Here is an 18933-nt window from a genome sequence, read left to right on the forward strand (position 1 = left end):
CAATGCAAATAGAATTAAGAGATATGGTATAAGTACTCAGACAGTGATCGAACTCTCAGATACATATTTTAACTAAATTAAGGTCTTATTACCTCCTCAAACTTATTTTTTTGTAATTTTGTACACATTTTTTACTTACGTGGTATTCAAACATCTCTCATGCGCCTCAACTATGTGGAGTCACAGAGTGTGCCACATAAGACAAAAAGTGGACAAAATTACCAAAAAAATGAGTTCGAGGAGGTAATAGGACCTTAGTTTAGTTAATGTGTCTCTGAATTTCGGTCATAATCTAGGAGGATACTTGTATCTTATCCCTAGAATAATAAATATGAAGTGATTACTGGATTGTTTAATGTCGTTTTGAAGACGGCGAATGTCTTAAGAATGAAGGTGGAGTACCATGAACAATTATACAAGAACAAATGAGCTACAAAGCCAAATATGAACGTTTGAGAGAGGGTAATTGAGATGAGAGTGAAAAGGGACATGGATATTTTTTGAGAATCAGTTCTGATTCATGCTACAATGCTTAGTTGCGTAAGTCATTCATCTTGTGAGAAGACTGGTGAAGCAGTATAAGGAGAATAAGAACTTACACATATTTTTATCAACTTAGAAAAGGCTTACGATAAAATTGTTAAGAAAGATTTTACAAATTTAGAGGCTAAATGTGTATGTGTAGCGTACGTAACGATAATAAAAATCATGAACAATGTAGCTAAGATCGGGATAATAATTGTGAGGTGACTTTGAGCCCTTTCCGATCTGCGACGGGGTTGTATCAAGAATTGTAGGCCTTTTCTTTGAATCTCGCTATGCCATCTTAAGGTGATTGCTAAATGGACGAATTTTATCAACATTTGATCGAATTGCTGAATATTTTTTTTGGGTGTTAATTATCATAAAACATTATATCGTTAAGTTCACGAGTATGAGATAAACAGACTTTAATCCACTAACATCTGCCGCAAGGTTAAACCATTGTCTCTCAAGTCCCCGACTAATTCTGTCATATGGCTAAAAATCAACAATAACCCCTTTTGAACATAACTAAAAACTTTCATTGTACTTTCTCTCCAACTATGGGCCTATTTTTATTTTCCTTGGTAATATATACATTGACTCGATAATTTTTTTTAAAACGTGCATTATTGTATGCTATTTATAGATGACATAGTTCTGATTGATGCTCAAAGTCTTATTTGGTCTTTTCCTCAAAGACGAATACAATTGAATTAGCTTTGGACTACGAGAGATCTACATAGCAGGGATGAAGGGTTTGTGAGGAAGAATCAATGGCCAATGGTTCTACAACTGCAACAGCCTGCCTACCCAAAGACTTATTGGTAGCTCTTAGGCTCTTTATCAGTAGAGTGATTCGCGTCATTTCAGTCGTCGTGGTCGACGGCGAACCATGCTTCCTTGAAATTTGTCAGAACTGCCATCACTAGAGACTCATGACATAGTTAATGTTAAACTGAAGGTTTGAGACAAACCTTGGAGTCTAATGGATTCAAGTTAAGTAGGATCACGACAAAAATAGTTAGAGTATAAATTCAATGATGTAACACATAAAGTTGGCGTGGGTGTGAGACTCGATACATATGTCGTCCAAAAGAAAGATAATTTCAAAATCTTGGGTCTACTATCCAAGGGAATAAAGAAATTGACGAGGATGTGTCACACTACATTAGTGAATAACAGATGAAATTAAGGGTTGTATTACGAGTCTTGTGTGTGATAAGAAGGTGTCAACAAAACTTAAAGTTAACTTTTACTGAATGATGGTTAGACCAATTATATCGTATGTGTAAAGTATTGACCACTCAAAAAACTCTTATCCCCAAAAACTAAGAAGCTACGAAAATGAAAATACTGAGATAAACGTGTAAATAATTTGCATACACCTATTCTTTCCGGACCTTCTTTGTGCCTTTGTGGGATTATAATTGATATATTGTTATTATAAGCTAATTCAAATAAATAAAATTTTGTATAATTAACTTATTTTTAATTTATTTGAAATTAGTCTTTGACAAGTTTTTGAAATTCGTGCACAATCCCCCCTCCACGGTTGGCCTCAATTAACAGATCCATTATAATCGGTAATCTCCCCTCCACTCCTTTCGCTTCCATTTGCAATTCACCAAAATTACATCATCCCCTACCAATTCTAGGACTATATATTATATTATTATTTCATGTCTTCTCACACATTCCCACACCTTCACTACTTCTACGTGCAACCCACCCCTCGATTACCATTCACAATCCCTTGCATCGTGAGCCACACGTCATCATTCGCGCGTCGAGATCCCTTTGTTCAACGCGCTTTGCAGAAAATTTGCCCTAGACCACTTCCCTTCTCTATATCCACCATGAACAACCACCGTCAGCCACTCCGATCACGGCTGAATTGCCTTTAATTTTTTGTAGTGCTCTAATTCCGATCTCGTTTCTTCAATCTGTCAGATTCTCGATTTTCTCTTCGTAAGGTAAGTTTAATTTTGTTTATTTGATCTTCGCATCTGTAGATCTTTTTCCTTATTGTTTTTTGAAGGATTTTGTTAGTTTTGATTTTTGTGAAGCTGTAGATCTTTGGTTTTTTTTCGTTTTATATGCTAATATGAGTTTGTGATTGTTGAATTTGGATTCTGGATTTTTGCTTTGGTTTTTTGAAGGGTTAAAAAATGGAACCTATGGATATCGTTGGTAAAACAAAGGAAGACGCTTCACTTCCAAAAGGTTTCTTCTTATCTTCCTTCGTTTTACTTTATTCGATGTTTTGTTGCAGTTCGTGTACAGATTAATTTGTAGTTTTCTCTGGTTGCAATTTTTTTTGTTCCTCTTGTTACTCCTTTCATGTTTGGTTGACCTAACTGCGATATTTTTGAGTGGATGAACACACAGTGAGTGATTGAAGTAATGAAAGTATTAATTTGTAGCCAGCAAATATATATATATTTGATTACTGTTACTTGGATTGCTTTGGACCAAATTGCACGAGTTTCTCATGTTATTTGGTGAGGAAAGTTTTATAATAGCTTAACTTATGACTGTCCTGTCTAAAATACTGGAGTTTTTGTGAGATATTAGCTAGGACAAGGTGTGTTAATCACCATCCTGATGTGGCTTCATCTGCAGGGTGCAGTTTGGGGTTTTTGATCCTTTTAGCTTGTTGGTTATCCAAAAGACAACGTAGTTGGCTGGGTGGTCAGCAAAAGATGTAGCATTTTGGTGTCAGTGTTGAGTTTTAAGTCGAAAATAGGGTTGTGCCCAACCTCTTAAATTTAAAATCAGTTCCTGCTAGCTAATAGCTTGATTCTTTGTGCTGTCTTAAGGACTACTAGTTGGTTGGGTGGTCAGGAAAAGATTTAGCATTTTGGTCTCAGTGTTGAGTTTTATGTTGAAAATAGGATTGTGCCCAACGTCTTAAATTCTTAAATGAGTTCCTGCTAGCTAATAGCTTGATTCTTTGTGCTGTCTAATCTAAAGCTCTTTATTTTGGTTCTACCTCGACATGGTAAGTAGGATGTTTATGTGAAGTTTCTTAAGTTCCTGTTGCATTATGTGTCGATAGCCAGAGTAAAGTCAATGTTTCTCATAAGATGAGTAATGAATAAAGACAGCTATCATTGTGCTACTTTTGTGAAAATATCGTTGACATTGTGTTAAAATGATTCACTTGTGAATAATGATATTGAAACTTTGGCTACCTCATTTAATCTTTGCAAATTTGATATTAATGACTTAGTTTCGTTAATGGCTTACTTTTCCTTGGCTATACTAACCATTGTATCTCTTCTCAGCAACTATGACAAAAATTATCAAAGAAATGTTGCCCCCAGATGTTCGTGTTGCCCGAGATACTCAAGATCTTTTGATTGAATGTTGTGTAGGTGAGTTGATTTTAATTTGCTTAGTTTAATTCTTTATGTTCAGCTTAGTTATCACGATAACTATGATTGTTGTTTACTACCGTTTGTTAATGACCACAACTCTGCTTCTCTCTGATTTTAATGGGAACTTTTATCAAGCTGATTTTTTTTTTGTAATGATGATGTCCGGGCCAATTTGCAAATGGGAAGAAATCACCTAGTATTAGTTGCCTCCGCTGGGATTTGAACTTGGGACCTCATGATTTTGTTCTCACTTTATTTATCATGAGGCCACACTTATGGACCAGTTGATTTTAATGGGAATATGTTGGTGTATAATCTGTTTCACATGCGAAGCTTATGGATTGAAGGGGAAGTGTGCCTTCAAGGCCTCTTACTCCTCAAATTCCAGTCTGACCAGACATAACAAGAAGAGTATGATAGAAGTGCATGGTAATGACTACTGAGCACGCTTTAAGACATCAAGTAGGTCACCGTGGACACTTTTAAAGGAATTTGACGTCCTAATTTTTGACAGATCATGTGTTTTATTCTAAAATGATACATACAACTCAAACAGATCAATGATGGAATCCAGGCAGAGGCAAAAAGGATAGGTGATTCTCCTAATTGTCATGAGTTGTGGTTCAAAATATACCCGGAGCTTGCAGTAGTGTAAGGATGCAAGTACCTGGTGAAATATTTTTGTGGCTGAACTGCTGTTTCCATAGATGTTCTGGCTGGTGATGTGTCTTTTGTTATTTGAACATGGTTTGGTTAAACTATTTCCCCCCTGTTCTCTCTATGGATGATTGGATATCACCTTTTAATTATATTACATAGATAATAAATCTGCTTCTATTAGTACTTGCATCAACTTCAGATTATTATTTTATTTTATAAAGTCGTTTCCCTCTTTCTCATTACGCTAAGTATGTGTGACTTTTTCTTTGTTGTGCAGAGTTCATTAATCTTATCTCATCGGAATCGAATGAAGTTTGTAATAGAGAAGAGAAACGAACAATCGCACCCGAACATGTACTCAAGGCTTTACAGGTGCTTTGTCCTGACCCTATAGTTCTGCTTCTATAGTTCTATGTGTATCTGCTTCAAGTTAGTTTTGTTTTCCAATTCTCTGCTGTCACTTTTTACTGTATGATTTATCATTTACTCCAAGACGAGAAAGGTCAGTTCACACCTAGTTTTCCTCTAAGCTAAAGTTATGTGAATAAGAATGACAAACTATTTGCTTCTTGACTTTGGAGTCTGTTTCTTATGCCCTAGAAGTGATATCAGGTGTTATCAATGAGACAATGACCAATGCAAATACTATTCATGATTTTAACTGATGTCTGCTTTATGTATGAATCAAGTTTTCTCTCTGGGTCTCAAGACTATATTCACCACAGAAATTAATGGAACCAGTTTTAATCTAATGGTGAAATAGTTACATTTTATTTTCATCACTGACCATCCAGAAATCTTTTTTTTGTACCTTAAAAAATACCCGCGAGGAATTTGAATCATGTAGTGTCCTTTCCATGTTAACCTATTGATATAATTTGCTAGTGAATTTTATGATAACCTTTCGTTGACTTGGGAATGAAAAATAAAGAGATGATGTAGTAATCAGAATTTGCTTGTATTGTGTTTGCCAGTGGCAGCTTATATTAAGTGATGATCTCTCAGGTTCTTGGTTTTGGGGAATATATTGAAGAAGTATATGCTGCATATGAACAACACAAGCTAGAGACCATGGTAAGTTCTTTTTCCTCTGTTGTCTTACTTTAGTTTTGACATATGGATGACCTTTCTATTGCAGCTTCGCTGTTGAATAGCTGTGTCATCTATTGCGCTACCATCTCTTTCTATTTTTCATAAAGGTTTCATCTTATCGGTTTCTTTTCATTTGTCGTTTTTCCCCCTAGTCAGTCTCTTCTCCCCTTGACCCCACAACATGTAGCTAAACCATCTGAAGTGATTTCAAAGTGCAGTAGTTTTTGTCATTTGTATTGCCTCATGATGTATTCTTCTACCATAGGACACTGTGAGAGCTGGAAAGTGCAGTAATGGAGCTGAAATGACTGAAGAAGAAGCATTAGCTGAGCAACAGAGGATGTTTGCTGAGGCGCGTGCAAGGATGAATGGTGGTGTTACAGGTCCCCCCAAGCAGCAAGATTCAGAAGCAGAGCAAACCTTGAATAGCTAACTTTACTTTTTCGTTGTTGTGTAGGAAAAAAAGCATCTTTAGTCTGTTTTAGTAGCAGGACCTCTCTTCTATTGTGTACAAAAAGGCTCCTGGCGCATGTGTCCGCTTGTGAGGGCTCTAGTTCAGTTTGCACTCAGATGCATTATGTTCATATATTCTGTAAATTTGTAAGAATTTGCTTCAGATTGTCCTCCTAAAGTTTCTGTCAAAAAGGCGTCTTTGTCACTGAATTGGCCATTATCTCACGCGTTTGGCCGACTTCTCAGCCTCCACTTTGAATGTGCCTCTTTCGAATTTGCCCTAATAAAAAATTGTCTTAACGCTGAAAGTTGAAACCACTGAGGAAAAAATTGTACTTCCACCCAAATAAAAAATTGTCACAAACTGAACTAGTGGGAAAGAATGATGACTGTGAGGGTCTCTATACAATTAGGGTCGTTTGGTATGGGATAAGGATAACAATTTCGAGATAGGATTTGAGATTAACTTTATCTCGTATTTGGTTTGAGGTATTCGAAAGGAGTTTGGACCTGATCTTAGATGTGTATTAAGGTAGAAGGTTAGTAAGCAATGGAGTGTTGTCTTGTTTTTCAAGGGTTAAGGTGTGATGTACTAGCTGTAGTACTGTAGTTTTTGTCCGTGATATTGGACAGTTTGTTGTTTATTGTGTTCCGACTGTTGCATTGGTTTGTTGTTCTTGTTCCTTTCTCGTAAGATTTGCACTGCTTCCCTTATTAGTTTGAATTTGCTACAATTGAGCCAAGGGTCTCTCGGAAACGGCCTCTTTACCTCCACAAGGTAGTGGTGAGGGCTACGTACACTCTACCCTCCCTAAATCCCACTTATGAAATTCTAGTGGATATGTTGATATATTAAAATGATGGGATTACTATCTCATATAGAAGATGGTATATCCTTGGCTACAACTCTAGGGGTCATTATAAGTTGCCTAAATGGGCATTCCTTGTTTACTTGGATCCACCAGATCACCACTATTTGTTGCTAGTGCAATTCCTTTTTTTCCCTTTCCGGAAATTTGAACATAAAAATGGCTCCTCTGCATCCTTTAGGCCCACAATCACTTTTTTCATTTGTGGCTCTGTTGTTTATTGCAAATAATTGTGTCTTCAGTAGAGAATCTAAGTGATTGCTGAGCTAAGCCCAACATCATCACTGGATCTTGTCCTCTGGGAATAATTTGCAGTGTTATCAGAAAAAAAAAACATCATACAGAACGTTATGTTGGGGGATGTCTACTGTAATAAATAGCAATGGTACTTTGATTCTCAGTTACTTTGTGACCACACGTCCCTTTATTCGTCTATGTTTTGGTTGAAGACAAGAAATAGACCGTCAAGCCACTCTTTTTCAAGAAAGTGAAATAACACTATACTCTGTTTCACTTAGATTCCTTTAATTCAAAATATTATTCACTCGTTTTAATTTGTTTATCTTGTGAGAATGTCTCTTTTCACATGACATGTTTAACACCACAAGATTAAATAATGTTTTGGTACATTCTATATAGCAAGATTCAAAAGTTCTCCTTACTTTTAAAAATTTCATTTCAAGTTAAAATCAGACAAACAAATTGAAACGGAAAGAGTATTTTGTTTCTGGCTGGGGTAATTCCTTACTTCAAACCTGTCCTTTTCCTGTATGTCAATGGCAATTCCCATGACAGTTTGTGGGGTAGCTTATGCTATCTCTTTTTTTTTTCAGATTCTTATACCCTGACTATGTACTAGAAGCAAAACAAATTAACAAACCAAAAAAGAAAATAAATAATTTTCCTAGCCAACAACACTTTAAAGGTGCAGCCTACTTTCTCAAATGAAGACAATCATGGCAAAGAGTTCCCAAGATTTGTCCTCTAAGAAACAGTTCAACTGGAGAACTAAAGTCAGCAATGAAGAACAACAAGAAGATACATCTGTTAAAATCTCATCAAACACAAACAACACGAAAGATGGAAAAACAGTCACTCCTTTGAAACTCCCAGAAGTCTCAATATCCAAATCTCCTTCCTTAAACACTATCCATGAAGAGAAGAGAGACGACGCGAAGTTAATTCAAGAATCAGAAACATCAGCTTCAGCATCTGCATCAACAAGGAGGAAAGCAGTAGTAGCCAAGCTGAAATCAGTACTAACATCACTTGGTAAAAACAGAGGAAATTTCCAACAAGGCTTAGGAACCAAAGTTGTGGGTACACTTTTCGGGCACAAAAACGGGCATGTACATTTTGCATTTCAGAAAGATGCTAATTCACAACCAGCTTTCTTGGTAGAACTCGCGACTCCCATAAGTGGACTAGTCCAAGAAATGTCATCCGGGTTGGTTCGGATTGCATTGGAATGTGACAAGACAGATGAGAAGAAATCAACTAGACTCATAGATGAGCCTTTATGGAGGACTTATTGTAATGGGAAGAAATGTGGTTTTGCAACAACAAGGGAATGTGGTCCAAAAGAATTGCAGATTTTGAAAGCTGTGGAGCCTATCTCTATGGGTGTTGGAGTTTTACCGCGGAACGAAGAAGAGAGTGATGAATGTGATTCAGGGGCTGTGATGTACATGAGGGCTAAATTTGAAAGAGTTGTGGGGTCTAGAGATTCAGAGGCATTCTATATGATGAATCCTGATTGTGATGGAGCTGCTGAACTAAGTATTTACTTGCTCCGAGTCTAGTTAAGTAGACTCAGACAAGATTCATATAGCCAACTCCAACTTGTCTGACTTCAACTTGTCTGGGATTGAGACGTATGTTTGTTAATATAGTCATGTTATGTCTTTACTTTCTGTTTTCGGTTTTCAGAAGAAAATCCGGTAGGAGATTGGAAACTAGTTGATGTGTTTCTTTAGGTTTTTCTTTCTTGGGTGAAATGGGAGATATATATTACTGATATAACCAAATTATACTTGCAGTTTCACTTGTTCATTGTGTTTGTATTCTTAATTCTAAGTTGATGTCAGTGTTCTTGTCTTCATGAACTTGTATATTCACCAATTTTGAAATTATCTTCCCAAGTTTGTGGATTGTGGCAAGTCCTTCGCAGCAGATTTCGATCATTAGTCGAAAATGTTGTTTTTCCACGATCTCTTATGACCACTTACCAATTGGATTGACGAAAATGTCATTTTTCAATTCTGTTATGTGTAAAAATGAAGATCTTTTGTTAAAAAGACATAAAACTAAAAACAAGTTTGTCAAGTGCTACGAAACTAAATCCCCCCATGTTTTTTGTCACTACACACCATAAGAATAGATGAATGATTCGAACAACTTGGTAATATTATGACAATATTTGTATCGGTAGAGGTCATTAGTAGATACCTGATGGAATAGTTGAGATCGAAAAACTGCCCTTATAAGAAAAGAAAAAAAAAGGTGTGGGATGTGTGGGGCAGATCTAGAGGCCAATTTATAGGTTTTACCTGAACCCAATAATTTTTATTTAACCGTGAACTCAGTTATAATTGCAATATTTATTTAAAATCAGTGTCGCCAGTCATAATCCATAAACTTCAAATTCTGAATCCGTCTCTTGTTTAATGTGTGTGAAAAAGTGCAATATGGGGCAACGTTTTTCCTTTTATAGATGTGAACCATGGTCATGTTTAAAACATCCAAATAGATAATGCTTGGTGCTTTTCTTTTTACTTCTTTTCTTGACTGCTTTCCTCTAATTTTGAAAGATTTGCCACCTACTTTTTTCTGGCATCTCATTTAAAGTGTCTAATTGTCACATGTTTTGGTGCGTAATTTTGGTCTGCGCTTTATCGAAGTAAGCATGAAAATCCCAAGAAATTAAACTATTATAGCTTAATCACACAAGTCCATTAAAAGCAGCGCCCAGTCGCCAACCAAAGATTTCTTTGGCTGACATACATCTTACTCAGCTTCAGAATTTTTCGGAGCGTTTCATCATGAAATTTTTCCCACTTTTTTCTGTTCCCAGAAAACACATTTGACCCAAAAATTTCAGAATATCGAATTTTCAAGAATTTGAAAAAAATAACAAATACATGTTTTCACCTTTTTTTTAAGTGTAAAGTATTCACAAAAAGTCAAAAACAACTCAAGTTTGTATTTATAGACAAACATTACTTTACTTCAATTTTCAAATATCATTTTAAGATGAATCATGGACAAACGTGTAAAGATGGATCTTGGGCCTAGCTAAACCTCAAAAGTTAGCTCATGAGGGGAAAATTGTCCAAGTTGATATAAGGAGACCAAATTTCTATCCCTTTTCCAATATGAGAATTCTTAACACTCCCCACACGCCCATATCTCGTTAACTGGAGTGTGGACAGATCTAACATCGGTGAACAAAGAATTGGAATGTGTTGGCTATGATACCATGCAAAGATGAGTCTTGGGTCTTATTCGACCCCAGAAGCTAACTCATGAGAGGAGGATTGTCCAAGTCCATATAAGGAGACCAAATTCCCATCCTTTTTCCGATGTAAAAATTCTTAACAAAACACCCACTTACTTTCTCTTTTACAAGAAGAAATTATAAATTACAAATTTCTGGATTTACTACTATCTACCGAAGAAACGAAAAATAAGTCACAACAACAACAATTCACCCAATGGCCATGATAATCTCACAAGTAGCTGGGTTTAGGGAGGGTGGTGCGTACGCAGTTTACCCCTATTTGGTGATGGTAAAGAAGGTGTTTCCGATAGATTCTCGGATCACCAATAATTAATCACACTTGAAAAAAAGGTTAGAAGACCAAAATTTCTTCGATTTGACCACAATTCAAAGAAAAGTTGTTTGGCTATATGCCATCATTCCCTCTCCAATTTCAAGGCTTTCTCAATTCTTTTGTTTATCTTGGCTTTCCCTTTTCTTAAAGCCTAAAAAGAAAGGTTAAAGCTTTATGGTCCATCTTAGTGTAAGTGGCATTGATTACAACTAAAAACAAATTAAAGAGATTATCATATTAAGATTACATCCATGGTGTTTTTGATGTTTTCTTTTGATCATTCTGTTATCATTACTCAAAGATTCTTTAATTATTTGAGGCAGATAAAGCTTAGCCTTTTTTGCTTTATTTATTTTAAGCATGTTTAGAGTGGTGATTTCGAATTTGATTTGGGTGTAATTGGATGAATTAAGTGTTTATAACACGTAGGCTCATCAGAAATGCTCTGATTTTCCTGATTCCAGAGAAGTTTCAGTTTCCTCGTCTTAAAATCCTAGATTCATCTTATTAAAGCCCAAAAGACAAATTCCATCTCATTCATTCATACTAGAATAGGCAAGAAATAACCAAATTCGATCTCATTGAATGGGACATGAAATTTATTTATAAAAATACGATCCATGGAAGAGACATAAGTATTATTCTTGCAACATAACAAAATGTAAAATGACTAACAACATGTCCTGAATGCCCCAAAGAAGCTATAATATGGTGGGAATTCTGACTCAAATATTTGTTCTTTAAATTGGAGTCTGAATCTTTACTATCTACTGTGCTTTCTTGTTCACATTGTTGTACACCTTCTGGAACATGACTTGTTGACGTTAACTCGAGGGACAAGCAGAGTTTCACATTACCTGAAGCTCGAAAACGACTCCTTAATTTTGTATAAAACCTTTGTGAAAATTCAAGTTTCCCTGTGAAATCATTTCCATCCAAGTATAGAGCATTAATAGTTGATATTTTCTCGAATTTTGACGGAATAATACCTGAAAGAATGTTATTACTGAGGCTGAGGAATCTCAGTTTCTTCATTTCTGTCATGGAATTTGGTATATTCCCTTTCAATCCCATGTTTGAAAGATCCAACATTTCCAAGTTCTTCATGTTCCTCCATTGAATTCTTGTTACATAATCGCCTATCGGATTGTCAGATAACACAAGTTCTTCTAAGGAATCCATTTCTTGAAATGTCTCTGGCAAACCATCAGAGAAATTGTTGTGGCTGAGATCAAGTAGTGTTAGACTCTTTAGTCCTCCAATTTCTCCAGGCAATTTTCCATCTAATCGATTGTTGCTCAAGTCGAGCTTTATGAGAGAAGATAAATCACCAATAGTCACAGGTAATGCACCAGATAGAAAATTCCTGCTTGTGTCAAGTATCAAAAGATTTGTCAATCTTCCTAGACTAGTTGGAATAGGACCAATAAAATTGTTGCCTGCCGAAACGAGGCGCTTTAGTTTAGTTAAATTGCCTAAAGCTTCTGGTATTTCTCCTTTCAGTCCATTTTCCAGCAGTACTAAAGATTGAAGATTCTTAAGGTAGCCAAAACTTGTGGGAATTGTCCCAATAAGACCAGGATTTGATCGGAACTCTAACGATTCAAGGCTGTTCGCGAGACTATCCCAATTTGAAATGGGAATTGATTTGTGCTGATCTGAGAGGAAGCAATTTGAGAAGGAAAGTCTTTTTAGATGCTTGAGGTTAAACAAGTGTTCTGTGAACTCTGCAGCTTGGGAGCAACGAAGGGAATTGTCATATAGGTCTCCAATAGTTAAATCCGTTACGTGCCAGAAGCCATTGGAGAAATCACATGATACTCCCTGTGAATTATAGTAAAAATAAGAGTTCACAAAGTTGATTAAAGTGTTAAGACAAGAGTTTATGTTATGGCGTAACGAATTTTTACACTGTTATGTCAAGTTAAAATACAAGAACGATAATTTCAATGCATATAACTACTTGGTTTTAGGAATGAATTACATCAAGATAAAGCCTAAATCACTATAATAAAGTGATAAATATTGCAAATTACCAATAGAATACTAACATATATATTTACTAGTACTACCAGAAAAGGTGTGTTAGAAATTGGAAAGCTCCTAACTGGTGATGTCTCTCTTACACACACTCATATAACACTGTTTGCAAATCCAGAACAGAAAAAGTAAGAATTTGAGAAAGTCTTTTTCACTTTAATTAACAACCATTGAGAGGACAGTTTGATCTATTAAGAGTCCCACATCGGATATGAGATGGGTAATTGATCTCCTATATGGTCTTGAATAATCCTCACCCTACGAGATATTTTTTGTCTTGAGTTAGGCCAAGATCCATTTTTTTTATCACGTTACCAAAGTCTGTTCATCCGAATTCTTTGTTCACCTATGTTGTGCTTCCATATTATATTGCCCACAAGAGTCGAATATGGGATGGGTAATTGATCTCAAATGTCTTGAACAATACTCATCCTAATTCCTATGATGTAGTTTATGCGGTTGAGTAAGTCCCAAGATCCATTTCTTTATATTAAAATAAAATAAAAAATTTAAGGACATCCATGCATGGCTTTGTGGCATTACTGTTTTCTTGATTTTGAACTACAGCAAGAAAAATCAATAATGGTAAAAAAACTTAAGACTAGAATCAACTAGCAAATTATGAAATCATATACTCTTCGTTCCTTTTTAGTTGTCACGTTTTCCTGTTTTCTTTAGAGTAACTTTGACTAATTTCATCATATTAATATGCAAAAAATTACAATTTATAGTATTTTTTATATAATTTTTGAATATCTAAATGTTTAGTTTAAAATATCGAATTAATGTAATCTAATTTAGCTTTAAAAATTAGCAAAAGAACATCGAGAGCAAAAGATTAGTACCTCAATTGATGTCCAGCCACAAGGATCAGGATAAAGAAATGAACCATTCCACTCATTTCCAACAAAACCTTGAATAGCAGAGTACAATGCCTCTTTCTCATGTTTCTCCATTGGAGATATAGAAGCATCTGCTACACCTCTGTACATAACAATATACACCCCAACAAGAACAAGCTGAAGTAACATAATGTGAAAAATTTAGGTAAACAAGAAACAGAAGAGTGCAATAGCAGATTTTGAAAGAAAAAATTATAATTAATTGTGGACTTTGATGAAAGACATACAGAAAATAAAGAAGAGAGCATAAAGAAAATTGTTCAATTTGGGAATCTCTGAAACTGGTATAATAAATATAAGGAGAGAATGGAGGCTGGAGCACAGAGGATATGAATTTGTCTTTTTTTTTTTGCTTTATTTATTGCTGCAGCAGTAAAGCAGAGTGAAAAAAGAAGAAGTTGTAGAATAACAACAAAAGACACAGGATCTACAAAAAGTTGCAGCCAAGTACAATAAGAAATGTGGCTCGAGGTTAAAAAGGCAATAATCACAGTGGTAATTAAGAACTATAATAGCAGAGCTACCAGTCAGTAGTGAAAACGAGATATGAACAAATTAAGGAGCTTTCTTTTAATGGTCGAGAATGTTAGGATCAAATGCTTATCATCATGTCGTGTTCTGCATATAATGTTTTCTAATGTTTAACTAACTACAACAAAAATAATTTTTAGCGATAATAAATGTGTTTATTAATAAATAGTGTTAAAGTCTTTATTGATATTAATTAATTGTCATTAGATCTGCTATAGGCTCTAGCTAGTAATTGTCTTTAAGAAATCATATTTAGTGACAATTAAGGTATTATCGTTAATTAATTATCGATATAATATCAAGCTTATCCGATGACGTTGTAAGCTACTAGCAAGGCTCAAATTAGTGATCTAAGTTACAAGTTTCTCAACCTTTATAGCTTGAACTTAGCCCTAGGGATGAATAAATAAAAGTCATTTAGTATTGCTGCTTCTATGTTGTATGGTTTTATTAATTGTGCCAACGTTTATAAACAGCATTAATGAGTATAGGTTAGTGTATTTATTTTGTGAAGGTTACAACAATTTGAATTATTTTATGGCAAATAATGTAGTGTTGTGCTTTGAAATGTGGTTATGGTAGTTTTGAAGGGGACCAGCTTATAACGTCATTGGATTTTGGACCATCTTCCATGCAGATCGCTGATTTGCACTATTGCTTTCTCGTGATGCATGTTAAGGATGATGTGTGTTTTTTTTTTGTCGTTCAGGAACGTTACAAGTCTTAAACCTTGATTAATTTGAATTTCTGATATCATATTTTTTTATTTTTCTATAACATCATTCTGCTTCTAATAGTGACATTCATTATAGAAGCACATTTTTGCAAGATTTCACTATGTATAAAAATAATTAAAATACATATGATAAATGCACATTATAAGTTTCAAGTTTGAATATTTAAAAGGAAAAATTATACTTAAATTAGTTATAGACATATTTTCACGAGGAAAGACTAATAGTGTTTGCCTCTATCTTTTACATTAATACTCCTTTTAGCTATTTAGTTTTTTTTGTTAAATTGGTTAACAAATACATTCTTTCTTTTTAGTACAGAAAATCGTTACTTTAATTTTTTGGGTATTTTTATTTATAACAGCTAAATAAGATCAAATGTTAATATACATATATAACAACATGTCACTATAACAGTTACGAGATTTCAATATAACGAGATTTGACGGTATATATATGATTTCCTCTTCACTTTTACTACTCTTCCCAGTTTACTTCAACGTTTAAAGTAGCTCTCCTACTCTGATAAATGAAGGGCGATAGTGTATACTGATTAGGTAAAGTATTATTGCATATTAGGTTTGATGAACTAAAAAGCCTATTACTACATATAATAATAGCACTGGAGAGGTTTGGGCCTATACATATATAATTAGTGTATACGGATTAAATAATAAACAATCTTCAACTTTATTGTTTACGTACAAAGTTTTTCTTCAACTTAGATTACCTAAAAATTTAAATAACCATTCACATTAAATTGAGATCTGTAATCTATAAAAGTAAGATTAATAATAATCTATAAAATAAGATAGAGTTAAAATATATCGTTTAAATCTATCATTAGGTAATAATGAAAAGATTCATTTTGTGTAGCGATCAATTTGGTGTCGCTACCTTAATATTTTCTTCTATTTTGCTCTTAGCTATCAATTTGGTATCGCTACCTTAATATTTTCTTCTCATTTTGCTCTACTTATTATTTAATACTCCCTACCTTTTTAGTTTTCATAATATAGCTCTATCCCGTACCCTACAATTTCTTATAGGTTTATCATTCAAATTATGAATGTGTAACAATGGAGGACGATACAATCTATCTAAACGTTGTTCAATAAAACAATACAGTGTGATACAATAATACACAACGCAATACAATACAATACATTATGAAACAATACAAACAACCCTCCAAACCAAGTGTAAGGGTCATTTGGTTTTGGGATGGGATATGTTGGAATATATCATGTGATTATTTTATTGCACCTTTTATTATCCCTCCATTTATACCAAAAACAACATAATAAAATAGTCTTAGAATTAAATAATTACTCATTTACCAAATACTCATTAATTTTTTTATGAAATATCTCGAGATTATTATTCTTATCCCACCAATTAAACCACCGCTTGGATTATATAAGTTAATTCTTTTTTTTTTTAATCTTTTAGTGTGCTGGAATATGCCTTGATAGATCATAGGATAAGTACTGCAACTCTACTTTGTTTGATTTAAAATAATTGTAAAGTTGTTGGATTTATCAGCTTGCAATGGAACTACAAAAGTCAACACCTATGAGAAGAAGCTAGCAGTGCATGCCAAAGCTTTGTGGTTCCCATAGATCCAATTTAAGAATACTACTGCCCTATCATTAAAAAATATGGGCTTTGAGCCCATGTTTTTGCTACTTTATCAGGAAATAACCAAACAAGTGGCAAGTCCAATATGGTAACTACCACTTCCTTTCTTGTGTTTATACTATTGGGCCATGAATTCTTTTATATCTTTGATATAATGTCAAACATGGACTTCTTTTCTATCTCACCCTACACAAAGTAAGTGTACATTCGGTGTGACGGGTCTTGCTTTGATATTATGTAAAATTAGGTCTTACGCCTAACTTATCGCCCAAAAGCTGAAAAGAGAAGGATTGCTCAAGCCTTATGAGAAGTTCACTTATCTCATTAACAATTAATGTGAGACGTTTGTCATTCTTCAACAATCAACGTTACTACATTTTGTGCCTGCTGATTGTTTTACTAATTCATGAGTTACTTATTAAATAGCATGTTATTCCAATTCCTAAATTGTCAAATGATTTTATTCGTTCCTTGCTTTCTAATCAATGAGGGACAAAGTTTTTATGCAAAATGAATTTTGTTCAAATTTCGTTTTCTCATTTACTCCACTTTCCATTCATACCAACTTAAACCCAACAATAACAATGAAGAAAGATTGCATTACATATACCAAGGCTAAAAATACATCAAAATTCACCAGAAGTAGATAAAGCATTTGAAGAAATCATGTCTTGGTGATAATTTAACAAACATCAAATTGATTAAATTATTTTGTATATTCTTTTGGCCATGTTGAGCTGCAGCTATAGCTCATTTTTTTTAGTGTCCCTATCATGTTAAAATCTTAAATCCGTTTATCAGTACATCTAGTAAACAATAAAATCGAACACTTGCGACCAATTAGGGAAAATAAATTAGCTAGAAAGGCAATTGTGCAAGTAACATAACTTAAATTGATGCTTGATGTTACATATACTTGTGTATATCATTCTTTCGTCTTGTTCTAAATTTTTTTAGAGGAATATGGAGGAAGAAATTAAAACTTCTATATCTCCAGTGATCTATTTTTTTTATTAGTTACTAAAAGAACAATTCAATGATTAAGAGGTCACAATTCAAATGGTAATTTAAATTTAATATTAGTAATCATATGGGTGTTGAATAACTTTTCTCATCCAGATAAATTATAGGATAAATTACTTTATTAGACATATATCACTACCATATATATTAATTTTACTTTTATTTTTAAATAATTACATATATTATCACTTTTAATATTTTATATCATATATTATTGAAGATACAATCAATACTCATATCCCTTAAAACTAGGATTGATTAATTATTTGTACATTTAAACTCTAAAATTAGTGTTTTAATTGAAAACAAATATCTTTTTCTCAGAAAGTATGAGTTAATTAGGGTAAAACTCAAACTCAAACTTTTTCTCTTCCACTTCCCTTGAAGAGTCAAAATTTACTGACAATAAACACTCCATTAAAAGGATATTCTACAGCTTGTCAACACACACATCAAATTTTTAACCTTTGATTTTCTCACTCTCAAACCAATTCCTCACGAATCCACCATTTTTTCTCGCAAGGGGAGACACCTCTCGCAAATGGCGGAGCCAGAATTTCAACTAAGGAGTGTCAAAATATAAAGAAGTTAAATTGAGTAGAAGTCGAGGAGTGTCAATATGTAATATATATACATAAGAAAATATATTTTTATCTAGCTATGCAGTATAATTTTCTGACGGAGGGGTGTATGTGGCTCCGCCACTGCCTCTCGCACGCAGAGACAATGAATATCGTTATAAACATAGATTTCAAGCCCAATAGATTTATCATGGAGATTGCAGTAAACTTTATTCAAAAAAAATTTATGTTATATGTATCATTAATATAAAGAATACTTTTGCAGTAGTAGGTCGAGCAAAGAATAAATATAGAGAGAGAAATTAAGTTTTTGCAGTAGAAGGCCAGGAAAAGAATAATTTTTGAAAAAAATAAAGTTAACTGCAATCTCTATGACACATAATTGCAAGTTTCAATAAGCAGATTTACGCATGTATATGATACATTATTGAGATACAATTATATGTATTTAGGGTGTGTTTGGTATGAAGGAAAATGAAATGTTTTCCTAGAAAATGTTTTCTTGGAAAATAAGTTGATTTTTGACTTATTTTCTCATGTTTGGTTGGTGAGTAAAAAATATTTTCCGAAAAAGATTTTCAGTGTTTGATTTATGAATGAAAAATGTTTTTGAAAAATTTCTTTTATTTTTACTAGAGTAGAAAATAATTGTTGAAATTGAAAATATTT

General features: G+C 33.9%; 3 protein-coding genes across 3 annotated transcripts; 2 read left to right on the forward strand and 1 right to left on the reverse strand.

Moving 5' to 3' along the window:
* Positions 1-2110: 2110 nt before the first annotated feature.
* Positions 2111-6273, forward strand: LOC125874484 (protein Dr1 homolog). Its single transcript, XM_049555379.1, has 6 exons — positions 2111-2498; positions 2685-2748; positions 3813-3902; positions 4843-4937; positions 5571-5639; positions 5923-6273. Exons 2-6 carry the CDS (start codon positions 2694-2696, stop codon positions 6088-6090), a joined length of 477 nt encoding a protein of 158 aa, XP_049411336.1. The 5' UTR covers positions 2111-2498; positions 2685-2693; the 3' UTR covers positions 6091-6273.
* A 1592-nt stretch (positions 6274-7865) lies between these two features.
* LOC125873246 (protein MIZU-KUSSEI 1-like) lies at positions 7866-9068 on the forward strand. The gene has a single exon (XM_049554146.1). It carries the CDS (start codon positions 7924-7926, stop codon positions 8779-8781), a length of 858 nt encoding a protein of 285 aa, XP_049410103.1. The 5' UTR covers positions 7866-7923; the 3' UTR covers positions 8782-9068.
* A 2337-nt stretch (positions 9069-11405) lies between these two features.
* Positions 11406-14011, reverse strand: LOC125873328 (piriformospora indica-insensitive protein 2-like). The gene is made up of 2 exons (XM_049554240.1): positions 13698-14011; positions 11406-12636 (listed from the first exon to the last, which is right to left on the reverse strand). Exons 1-2 carry the CDS (start codon positions 13881-13883, stop codon positions 11416-11418), a joined length of 1407 nt encoding a protein of 468 aa, XP_049410197.1. The 5' UTR covers positions 13884-14011; the 3' UTR covers positions 11406-11415.
* Between the last annotated feature and the right edge of the window lie 4922 nt (positions 14012-18933).

Source organism: Solanum stenotomum, chromosome 8 (genome assembly GCF_019186545.1).
Source record: "Solanum stenotomum isolate F172 chromosome 8, ASM1918654v1, whole genome shotgun sequence".
Taxonomy (NCBI): domain Eukaryota; kingdom Viridiplantae; phylum Streptophyta; class Magnoliopsida; order Solanales; family Solanaceae; genus Solanum; species Solanum stenotomum.

Bases quoted from the DNA above. Each gene is read 5' to 3' on its own strand.
- LOC125874484 (XM_049555379.1), top strand. From the start codon at position 2,694: ATGGAACCTATGGATATCGTTGGTAAAACAAAGGAAGACGCTTCACTT. The intron at 3,903-4,842 runs GTGAGTTGATTT...TTTGTTGTGCAG, and splicing joins TTTGATTGAATGTTGTGTAG to AGTTCATTAATCTTATCTCA. The intron at 4,938-5,570 runs GTGCTTTGTCCT...ATGATCTCTCAG, and splicing joins ATGTACTCAAGGCTTTACAG to GTTCTTGGTTTTGGGGAATA.
- LOC125873246 (XM_049554146.1), top strand. From the start codon at position 7,924: ATGAAGACAATCATGGCAAAGAGTTCCCAAGATTTGTCCTCTAAGAAA.
- LOC125873328 (XM_049554240.1), bottom strand. From the start codon at position 13,883: ATGTTACTTCAGCTTGTTCTTGTTGGGGTGTATATTGTTATGTACAGA. The intron at 12,637-13,697 runs GTACTAATCTTT...TATAATTCACAG, and splicing joins GTGGCTGGACATCAATTGAG to GGAGTATCATGTGATTTCTC.